Genomic DNA, 12,527 nt, shown 5'->3' with positions numbered 1-12,527 from the left:
TTTTGAACAGATCTTAGAATCCTCCCCAGCTAATTTTCAGGTCATTTCCTGTCATTTTTATTTTTATTTTTAGAAATATAACGTTTCAATGTATCAGCTAAATAACAGCATACAAATGTAACACATGTACTTTGCAGAAACAAACAATGACAACACTACTTCTTGCCATTGGGTTGTACTATCCAAGCAATGCACTCTCTCGGTTATAAATATTTCATAAAAACTACTTTCGGGCTATTGTATGCAATTCTGGTATAGTAATTCTAGATTAAGATTTTTTTTTTTTAAATCACACTTATCACTTGCCAACAACAAAAGCAACAGCCTAGAACCAAACAAGAAAGCCATGGATTGAAATTGTGACCTGCAGTAAATACCTCGTCCCCTGTGACAGAACCTATCAGTGGCATCACTTTTGAAGCCCTCCACACAGCCAATTAGCGTTAGAAAACCCTGTCAAGGTAAATTCAGCTTGCTTGCATCTGTTACAGCTGTGCCCTTCAGCCAGCTTAGGGTGATGGACAGTGAAGCACATCAGAGGAGCAAGGGGACGAAAAAAAGTATTGATTAGGTCTCTTTTTGTTCAGCTTCTTCAAATTCAAACCTTGCGACACTGAGATTGCGCTGCACTGTAAACATAAGACTGATTCAAAACCGCAGCAGGCTCGCTCTGTGTTTTGTGGTGGTACCTCCTCGGCAGTGTCGGGTTTTGTGAGATACAAATACATTGTGCGGGGGTTTCTAGACAATGAGAAGAGACGGTGTGGGCAACTGCTGACTCTGTGCGGTTTATCTTGCCAGACTGACGCTTCCCATCTGAGACAAGATGGTCTCAGATGGGAAGAGGAGTTTTACACAGCCACAGGGCCGCATTCATTAAGTGTTCATACACACAGATTTTATCTTGACTAAACAAAAAAAATTAAGATAGCTTTTTAGGAGTTCATTAATATTTCCTCTTCTCCAAAACTTTCTTTTGTATCCACAGTAGATAGTATCTTGAAAGTGCAGCAAACTAAACCACCACTCCATTGCTGCAATTTATTAGTGAACACAGACAGCTGCAGAAGCGGTCGCAGCAGCCGGATTGTCGGTTTCATTGAAAACTAGAATCATCGCCTCACCCTTGTGTGCCTCTGCCAACCAGCCAAGTTGCAAGTTACATCCATGTCAATCCAGACTCATGTGTAGCCATGATATGGCAAAAATAAATAGGTTTTTGAGGTATGACCGCTGACCACCAAAATCTAATTAATTCATCATTGAGTCAAACTGCACATTTGTGCAGGAGATCAGAGATGGAACGAAGTCGCTGCTTTAAAAGTCACGAGTAAGTCTCAAGTCTTTGTGCTCAAGTCCCAAGTCTAGACAGGCAAGATCTGAGTAAAGTCCTAGGTCAAGACTGACAAGTCCCAAGTTCTGAACTTTAAATTTGGAGTTCTAAAGAAGTTACAATGCACTCTTCATCAAATGTAATGTCATCTAAATTACAATGTAAAAATATATAAAATGTATCTATTTTGTGAATGCTTTTTAAAAATGTCCATTTATTTGTTACATTTGTAATTACTTTATTTCTTATTTTTACCACAAATATGCATAATACAGTTTTTTTCTTCTTTAACCACTGCACAAGTTTTTGCATTGAAAAAATAATATTTGGTATAAAAAAAATTTAAAACTTCATCTTCATTGGATCTGGAGAATTAAGAGTCACTTGCTGGGAATACATTGTGGTAATGTTAGATGGTTATGAAATTAAGGGAAATGAATTGATTTGTGGTGCACATTTTAAATAACATACCTTAATCTTTGGGCTTGGGGGAAAGCATCAAGTATTTTCAGGTCAAAATGCTGAAGTCCAAGTGAAGTCACGGGTCATTGGCATTAAAGTCCAAGTCAAATTGCAAGCCTTTTTTGTCAGTTTTGTCAATTCTAAAATTCTGACACAAGGCCAAGTGACTCGAGTACGGCTTCTGACAGATTTAATGACCTTGACTTTGACCACCAAAATCTTATCAGTTCATCCTTCAATCCAGGTGAAAGTCTGTGCCAAATTTGAGGAAATTCCCTCCTGAGATATCACGTAATGCTTCTGGCCACAGCTGTCACCAATGCTGAGGCATAAAAATACAGTGGGTCCCCCCGCCTACACATATCCAACTGTTGAGAGAGGGGATTTCACTGCTCTCAGACTGTCCAAACAGCACTTCTTTTATATATAAGTATATAATGGCCTTTAGCCCACGGGCTCACTATTGATCACTGCCAACACCTTCCCTTCCCTGCACCTGCCAATGCTTAGTGCTCAGCAGATTTGTCTGCCCTCACTACAGTGAGACTCTCTTTTATCCGTTGTCCTCATTTTCACTTTAAAGACAACTGGAGGTTAAGAAGATATGTCTGATGTGGACAGCACAAGCACACAGAAACACACGCATTTTACAGTATGTGATCAGTCACACCGATTGTTGATTGAGCATTCTACAAGACAACTCCCACAGGAGCTGTGTGAGCAAGACGCCCATCAGTCTCTCCCTAATGATCATCCTACCTCACAACCCCTGTTTAGTTTTATGTGCCACATCCAGCTAACAGTGAGATTAGTGCGCTCGCTATCACACTCCCTAAATCCTTCTCCCCGCTGCTCACAGTCCTGCCGAGTTGCCCCCTTTCACCTGCCGTGGTTTCTGGCTATGGCTATATTCTGCCCAGGCTCCCTTGACCCAAGCTGGTAATGCATTACTCCCCAGATCAATTGATAGATTGGCCCTGTCGGAGCTGCCGTAACTAAATCAGCTGCTCCTGATGATTCAGCACCAGCCAGGGAGCCGGGCCTGCTGTCACCAATCACAGATCACCAGCAGCTGAGACAGGTATGGACATTCTCCTGTCACTTGAACCTAATTTATTGCCAGCTACCACATTGATTAACCTTGTGCTGTGGTTCAAGCTTCCTATAAAAATTTGTGTGTGTGGCGGGGGAAGGAGGGAGGGAGGGGGGTGTGTGGCTGAATGAAGGAGGAGGAAACATAAAGGCAAGTGGATGTTTACATTACTTCAGTAAACTTTGAACAAAAGGACTTTCGCTGTACAGCCAGAACAACTTTGTCAGAGTGGCGGCTGGTTACATTTAGCTGGGGGGAAATATGTGTCTGGATGTTTCAGTGATAGACAATATCTTTAAATAATACATTTCACATTGAGTGGGTGACTATTTCTATCCTCTGCAGTTGGAATCATTGACAAAGTCTTGTTCATTATCCATAATCTATTGTGGTCTCTCAGTGGCTATATTTGTACTTTCAGAAGGATGTCCGATTGAGCTCAGACTTAAAGTTAGTTCTTGTTACTATTACCTGTTACCAGTTGAGGAAACTATAAAAGGAGAGGATATAACATCAGCAACAGTGTTTAAATTTTGCATTGGCGCCAGAGTATGATACCACTTCCATTGAAGTTAATGAGGCAGGCACGGCAAATCACACTATAATCTATGAATATATAAGGTGACTTATTGTTGACTGACTTTCTTTTGTCTTAATGTGCGCATTTCGTGATGTTGGTGTCCAAACAGATCACGGCTCTGTCCGTCATTACAGGAGAAGAGTTGGATCACCATCTCCTCATTTATGACCTGTCATTTTAACTGATCGTAACTCTGCAAAATAATCAATCATTTGTTTCACTGTTAACTAGCTGACACTTGATGTATTGTTTGACATTTATTTAGATAATTTGTAACGTTATGAATCAAGAGATGGATACCATGTAGCTTAAATTTATCACAACCAGTCATAAAATTACAAATTGGCAGTTTTGAAGAAAAGTTATTTCAACTCCCAACAGTCATACCCTTTAGGACTTTAACCATTGTGCTGAATATTCCGTCAAAATTAGAAACATAAAAGCTAAAATTTCTAGGCAGTAAATGACAGTCTAACTTTACAGTAGCGCTGTCATTTACTCAAGCAATTTTAAAGAGAACAATAATTTAAACACAACAATATAGACAAACTACACAACTCAAAACATGGAAGAGTGCTTATGAGATCATTCGATTCGATGAAAAGCGAACAGTGAGTTGGCTGCAGTGGTTTTACTTTGTCTCCTTTTTCTCCTTACAGCAGGTAGTATTGTCACGTTACATGCATTTGATTATGAACAACTAACCAACAGTCAAACTGTTGATTGATGTATTGATATGATATATAAAAATACTCAGAAGGGCTAATGTAAGTCAGTTCTATCAGCAGTGTTTACTGTTGTTGTCAGTAGGTCGGGCTACTTGCCAAGTAATATATGCTTCTATAAATCTGGACCTTTATCCCTTGAGTGAGTGGTAAGATACCAGCAGACCAATAGTTACTTTCCGATTTGGTTATTATTGCAGTCTGGTCAGCGGTTACAGGTCAGACCTGTCCCGTTTGGTCATATAGATAAAAAATGTCAGTCAGCATCACGTCATGTGACATTGTTCTTTTTGTGGACTGATTTTTGGTCAAAGCTTCCACAAAGATATGATGGGTTGTAGTGTGACCTGCCACAGTGACTTTAACAGAAGTGGCACCCAACTCTGGCTCCAATGTAATATATTTAGGTTCAGAGTAGCATTAGCATCCTACAAATAAGTATGTTGATCTACAATCAAACCCTGTCCAGTAATTAGTTGAAGGAAATGTTCATTATCTGACAATGTGAGCGGTACATTGAGAGCACAAAGTCTATCACATGGCACTGCCGTCGAGTCACAGATCCCCATGGTGCTTGAACACTGCCAACTGCCATTCAAGCTCTTTTTTTTAATATAATTTGAACTACAGTAAAAGCATATAAATCAAAATGTCAGTCAGATTCACAGTAATACATACCGGGTGTTACATGTGAGCATGATTCTTTCCTTTAATAGACCACTTAGGAAGATCTTAAACGTCCCCATTAGAGGAATGAATGAAAGTTTCTTTCAAAGAAAAGAAAAAAAACCTTGGTTTCTGTTGTGCTGGGCAGTGATCAAACGCACCACTATAAAAAAATCTTGTGTCAAGGTCATGCACAGTTGCTACTGTTTTTCAGAGAGGGGCTCGGCTCAACAAACCTTCATTTCTTTAAAGATGTACACGTATTTTAAGCATCTACATTATTTATTGAATAATACACTTTATGAGCAGACCTGGTACCTATATCCTCCATATTAACTCTTGGTTGTTGATTTACCCTCATTGGGAAGCTGAACTCAGAAGTGGAAGCATTTTGTTCTTTGTGTCTCTGTGATTTACTCTGTTCGTTGCTAGGACAGCCAGGGGCTGTCAGCAGTCTCCCAGCTGTAGCCTCTAAAACACAACTCATGGGCCTAATGAAGCAAGGCACAATTACTTTAGCAAAAAGCTGTCGTGCCTTAAGAGGGGGAAAGGGCATCTGAGTGTTCATAAACACACACATGACTTTAGTTTTTGTTTTAGTTTTTTCTTTTCAAGAGTAAGTAAAAGGATAAGATCTCTGTTGCTTTAACACCATACTCTGAGCTGCACCATTTTTTCTGAATGAAAGAGCAATATAATCATATTAAAAACTATACCATATCATCATGGACGATATATGTCACAGCCCTAATTCATACACACAAACATGCACACAGTGCAGAACTTCTGTAGTAGTTGCACTGTTAATATTCTATTACAACCAAAAAGGATCTCTAATCTAATAAGGACCATCATCTATTAGCGCACCCCCCCATCATTTTTTCTAGATTACTTTATGAGCCTCGATGCCATAACAAATACACATAATTAGGCTGAAGATTATAGAGTATAACAGGGGGCTTTTGCCAGCAGGAGAACTGATACTGTTAGGATCAATAGACAGCTGGCTTGCCAATTGCTCAATGGCCACAAGTGACACTTAATACATGCTGCATTGACCGTGAGAGCACATGAGGAAATCCAATGGATAATCATTAAGATTCCACTTTGGTCATTGGACAAAAGTCAAAATACATCAAATAATGCAGGGTTAAAAATTGTAGTTTATTAGGCTGTTTGTTATACTGACTTTATATCAAAAAGAGCCTCTTTGAGAGCTGCTTTCAGGCTGGTCTAGATTTTCACAGTGGTGAAGAAGGCACTAAAGTGCTCCTTCCTTTAAGAAGAAATCAAATCCCTCACAAACACTCTTCCCTCTTTGTTACAGCAGCAGCACTCATGGTCCACTTCAGATCACCAGTACAATTTTAAAACCCTTCCTGTTTTCATTTTAGGAGTACATACTGGTTTAAAAAAATGGGAACTGAATGGTTAAAAACAAAGGACGGGATAACAAGATGTTGAGCGCACACATTAGAGGACTGTTAATCCTTTATTTACCACCAGCAGCACTAAGGTATTAACATCTCCTGAGCTTCTTCCTCCACAGATGGCTGCACTACCTCAGGGTACAAAAAAACAATGTGGACTCTGGGTCCCGGTTTAGTCCAACACACAGGTACATTACAGTCATCTTGAACACAGCACCAACTCACAGACAGTCGCGGCCCATAAGGGGTTATCTAAGAATGCAGGCTACCCTCTTAAGTGCCCTACAGTGGAAGATATAGGCGCTACCATGCTCAGTGATGTATGGCTCTATTTAGGGCACCTGAAAGGCTGCCATGTTGATAGTATCACAATGTTAACTTTACATTACCAGTTCCTTGAGAACCTTGCAAAAGCATGTCTAAATTGGAAACGATTCAGACTTTGGCTAAGCGTTTGTCCCAGATAAATATGTATACTTACAATCGTTGTTATTTTCGCTCACACTGTTGGTGTTATTCTTACAAATACAGTATTAATGTGAAAAGCCTGCCAAGCTCCCAGTCAATAACAAAATAACAGCTCCAACGTCATCAGTCAATCAATTTTATGTGTCCCATGTAATCATATAAGGTACAGTGCCAGTGCAATGTAATCCCATAAGCGTTTTTCCAGTAAAGAGAGTTGTAAAAGAACTCCACACGTTCCTCTCTTCACCTTCTGTTAATAGTCCTTTCTGTTGTGTATTAATGAAAACAGATCTAGCTATTCTTTATCATCATGTATGTCATTTACTCGGCAGCTATGGCTGATTCGCATGTATGTCTAAAACTAAGGTCCACGCATGGCAATTTTTTTGGTTCATTATCATTAATCTGTTAATTAAGATAATGTAATCTACTGCATATGCACTTAATTAACCTTAATGGGTTCATTAGCTGTGAACCCTTAAATATTCTAATTTCCAGTTTTTAAAATTTATATTCTGATCAAGTTTTATTACTTAGGTATAATTCAAAAGACACGACAGACGAATGCATATGGGTGTTAGAAGATATACTATATTGCCAGCAGTTTTCTCTGCAGACAGAGAGCATGGTTATAAGATGATAAAAGGAGATCAGACATTTAAGAGATTTGACATTGAACATTTCAGAAATCTTAGGGCACCGGTTTAATGGCATGGTCGCAAAGTCCGACACAAAGAACTAACTCGTATGTGCAAGGTCAATGACAGTGTATCCAAGTGTATCTCCTATTTTCGCTTATGTAGACTCAGCTCCCTATGCACAAAAAGGCTCTGTTGAAGAAGAATATAAATTGGATGTGTGTGATGATTAATCATTGTCTTGGCAAGTCGCATAACCTTTAAACAGCTGTGCCAATCACAGTGGTGCATGAGGAAAATGGCTCAGCAAACGGAGAGGAAAAGTCTAGACCGGCTTCTCCAAGGAGAAAAATACTAGTGCTGCTCAGGAGGTTTAGTGTTGCAACATGCACACATATGACATTGCCATTGTTGTACGTGACATAACGGCAATTATGTGTCCTTACAACTTAAATTGACACTTGTAAGAGCACTGAAAGTCCTCTTCTGTCATGTTTTCCAAGAGTTACGTAGTGTATTTTTGTATTGCCATTGTATTGTCATCTAAACCACTATTGCCTGTTCACTCAGTGACTCTGATGTTACCCATATTATAAGTCCTAAAAAGGTTGCTTTTAGTTTTCCTGAAATGATTAATGATATTGAACAGTGTAAAATGTAGCTATGTTTACCCGCAAGTCATTGAAACGATGATTGCTGTGCGTCATTATGAATTACTTTTTTGTTCGAGGCAAAAACAGAGATGTCCGTATCATCAACAATGCTTTTGACATCTGGGATGTAAATAACCAATGTTGCTATTTACACTTGGATTCATATTCCTGGATGTCCCTGCAATGCTGTTAATTTGAACAAGTATAGTCAGCAATTCTGCTAAAATTGTTGTACATTGTGTGCATTGCAGGAATTTATACATCCTAAAAACTGAAAACCAATTATCCACCACATCTCACTCCCTCACACTCCATCACATGACTGTCTGGCAGCAGATTTGAGATTATTTTTTTGTGGATTTTACCACTCAATCTCAGTGAATATCTGAGATTGGAAAATTCCCCAACTATGACAACTTTGTTCTAATCCTTATCACGTTTAACTTCAACACATCAACATGATGAGTACTAGTCAATTACAACACGCATTGTGATGTGTGGTAGGAATGGGTGTAAATTAGTTAAATCTAGTGTAAATAGCTTATTAGCTGCAGTGTGACTATTCCCAGCTTGCAGCAGTTAGACCCTCCATTGATTTTTTCTGCATTCTCTGTCAAGACATAACTTGGCATTTACTGATTGGCTCATAAAATTATTGATGCTGTGCTGAAAATGGACCTGATCCTCTAATATCTTTTCTCTGCAATTTAAAAATCTGCTCAACACTAACACCTTGCCTTCCACTGTCTCATCACTTCCCACCTTTGCACCTGTTGCATTACTCTAACAACAATCATACCAAAGACGTTGGCAAAGAACAGTTCAAGGTAAGGAAATATCTTAAGCAGAACATGGTGTTTCCAACAGCTACAAAAACTGAGCCCCATATGGTCAAACAAGTGATAGTAAGGCTGAGAAAGCCCAATAAGAAGGCTTTTGCTTCAGGTATAATGTGGCATGTGAAAGCATCAGGAGAGAAAAAATAAGCCTCGAAGAAAAGTGAGGAAAGGTTTTGCCTTTCAACAAAAAAAGATCTGACCAGTGGATGTGTTGACAGAGAGAGAAGTTGTCAAAGGAGATAAGCAGCTTTTGCATCTGTCTCATGATGTGTGTGTTGAAATGAGGTGCACAAATGAGTATGTGTGTTGTACTTGCAGTTAGCTAATGAGTATAAAATTATCAAAGAGAAAACTTACATTGTTCATGTATTCACTCAACAAGTCTTGAAGGGCCTGTCGAACAGCATTGCACTCAGCCACGATGCGTTCACGGCGGTCGTCGCGTGTGCATGAGGAGTCAGCCATTAGAGCGGCACCACTGATGATGCTCTCCAAGCGCTCCTCCAGAGAGGGCCGGAAACGAGCCTCGCTGAATGTCAGAGGGTCCAGGATGATCTTGTTCTGCAGGGCAAAAAGACAAATAGAAGGTCAAGAAAGTATTGCAGGCCCGGCTGCGCTAAAGCAGGATGGACCAAATTGAGACAATGTAACAAGCTACATAGACATTGAGAAAGTGTAATAAAGTGATCTCAGTTCATTTTGTGACTGTACCCAGTGGCACAACACAGCAGCATTTGCCTGTAGGAGGTTACTACTGATAACATATCAACAGCAGTATTATCGCTTAACCATATAAAAACATGCCTGCTAACCAGCTAGTGAACTATTAAATGCTTTAACAAGCGTATCAGAAAAATAGGACAATGTGCCTCTTTGTGCATATATAATCCTGTATTAATTCAAAGGCAGGTACAAAACAAATGGGGGTAAACAGAGAAGACTTTAAAACAGATTTCAAGCAAATGTTTAGATGTGTGATAAAAACAAACAGTATGAGAGACCATTAAATTTTGGAAACCATCTTGGGCCTCTGCGGACAAAAGAGCTTTGAAATATTGAGTGAGACATTTCAAGCTGCATTCCTCTTCCTCTAAAAGGATAAAGTGTTTTGTAATAAATCCCTTCAAGGAGAAAATAGAAGTCAAACTAAAATGCATCTTCTTGTTAAAAACACACAACTAAATCACTTGTTGTCGCTATGCTACAAAGTATAATTAGAAATATGAGCATCTATCTCAGAGGTGCATATAGTTATTTTTGCTTAAAGAACATAAAATTTCCACAGATTTTAAAACATGGGCAAACAATAGCCGCATATTCAGAAAGGTTTGTTTAAAAATGTATTAAGATGTATGTTAATTGTAGCACTGAATGAGGCTGAAACACAAGAACAAGAATCAGCTACCATGACTAAGATAAGCAAAACCAGGGGTGCATAGACAGGGTTAAACACGGGGTAACGTGATTTGAAGATAATATATTTAAAATGACGCAAAGTTAACACACATACCTTATATTGTGAGATTGTTTTATATGATTTCTGCAGTAAGGTATTGACTCTGTGGTCATTATGCTCATACTATTCAAATGTGGCATTCCAAGCAGTTTGTGACGTTAAGAGGCAAGGCCATGCTGCACTCAAATCAACACTCTGCCTCGTGCTGTGTGTGCCCTGTGAGTTGTTTCAGAACTCAGAGAGCATGGGGCATATCGTTTTTATACAGACAAACAGCTATGGGTTTTCAACTGTGATGATCAGTGCAGTTGGTGCCTTCCAGAGTGTGTTCTGCAAGTGAGCAACAGCTTACATTGTGAAGATGGAAGCAAAGTGCTAAATGATTTCATTTGTATGTAACATATAGTGATGAAACAATCCACTGAATATGATCGAGCCAACGATCCAATATCATCAATGCCAAGTGAAAACATTGGTCCATACCATCATCTTTACGATGCGCCTTTATTTTGAAATTCAGTGTCACTATCAACCAGCGCCAGGCAAGAAAATGGCAAGCAGCCATGAAACAGACAATGAAGACAACCTTACTTACCAAGGAATGAATCAGGAGAGTGAAAATATTTTGGATTTTGGAGAAATTATGGGTTAAAATAAAAACCACATGCCTTATCTAAACAACGTCATTTTAAGATCAATCACTCATAACACGGTGTACCAGCCTAACCAGTCCTCTCACCCTGCTAACTTTTCATATCGCAACATAATTTGCTCTATTTAAACAATGTTAGACTAAAAACACATGCATGCAAGCTGAGATTCAACCACTGTTCTGTTGGGAGATGCAGTGATGTAAACTAACCAGGAGTAACAAAATGAATATAACATGTGTCATTTGGTAAGTTATGAGTAGAGCAAGCAAGCTAATCAATAGTCTAACTTATGCAATGTAAAAGTGTTGAATATAATAATGGGTGAAAGGGAAAAAAAGAAAGTTTTGTCTTTGAACCTTGACAGTAATTATTGAGCCAATTTTTATACTTCAATGACATTCTTGTCAATCCATGGTTTATGGCTGCTGGGAGAGGTTTCCAGTTTGTAACAACAGGGCCAGGGCTGTAACAGCGAAAGCCACAACGAAAGTCCAAGACTGCGTTTCATATGCCACCACGTCTTGTTTCAGATTAAAAGTCCTCGCTACAAATTAAATCAATCAATTACAATTACTAATGTTTTTTGTTTTTTTTTCTTTCATGGCCAAAAGCAAAAAAGAAAGAGGTGGAATGTTCTTCTGTAAGGGACTGTTAAATGGGCATATGAAATCATCTCATATCAATTGCATGTTCCTGAACTGTATTAAATCAAAATCATATTGTGACATTTGTGATTTCAACAAATATTGCATCCTTTTCCAGAGAATTGATATATTATCTAAAGCCTGATTAATATGGGATTTTTGCGACTGATGCAGATTTTATAGTGGAAAAAAATCACTGATTACCTATATGGCGACCGATATAGTGAATTTTTGAGCTGGAATGAAAATACATCATTTCTATGTGAATTTTGCACCAATATGACTAAGCAGAAGTACTCAGAAGGCTGCTTTCTCACACAAACAATATTTCTTTTACAATCTACTACTTTAAAATTACACACAAACAAAAATAAAGAATAGAAATAAAGTAAACATCAGTACTGACCATTCAAATAAAGAATACAAAAATAAAATACACATCAGTACTGTATGGTCTTTGCTGACCATCTAAATAAAAAATAAATACAAAACAATAAATAGCTAAATAAACATCAGTACTGTTCAGTATCAGTCAATTGCTGACTATTTCAATACTGCCAGTCAATTAGGGGCAGGCTGTAAAACAAGAAACATAGCTTCTCAGCATTTACACCTGCCAGGGCGCTTCTCTTGTCCTTATAAATGTTCACTATTGTGCAAAAACCCTCTCACTGTGGACAGAGGAGGGTGGAGGAGTATTCTGTTTGAGTTATAGAGGAACTATAGAGTGGAACAATACCCAAAATGTCAGGAAGCACCGCAGCTACAGAACAGTCCCTAAGTAATGGCTTTGTTGTGATCTCTGCATATTTACATATTGTTCTGCTTGTTGTGTGTTAGAAGGAATCAAACATCAGATATCAGTTTATTCTTTCACCGTAATGGAG

At 38.7% G+C, this 12,527-nt stretch overlaps 1 protein-coding gene across 1 annotated transcript in view; it reads right to left on the bottom strand.

Moving 5' to 3' along the window:
- Positions 1 to 12,527, bottom strand: part of ctnna2 (catenin (cadherin-associated protein), alpha 2) — a 393,163-nt gene that overhangs the window by 272,845 nt on the left and 107,791 nt on the right. The window contains exon 7 of the mRNA XM_042485341.1: positions 9,245 to 9,448. Coding sequence (XP_042341275.1) covers positions 9,245 to 9,448 — 204 coding nt within the window. The remainder of the gene's footprint in view (positions 1 to 9,244; positions 9,449 to 12,527) is intronic.

The sequence above is a fragment of the Plectropomus leopardus genome, chromosome 4 (genome assembly GCF_008729295.1).
Source record: "Plectropomus leopardus isolate mb chromosome 4, YSFRI_Pleo_2.0, whole genome shotgun sequence".
NCBI lineage: Eukaryota > Metazoa > Chordata > Actinopteri > Perciformes > Serranidae > Plectropomus > Plectropomus leopardus.
The sequence above is the reverse complement of the archived record's forward strand: the minus strand, read 5'-3'. Positions and strand labels throughout refer to the sequence as shown.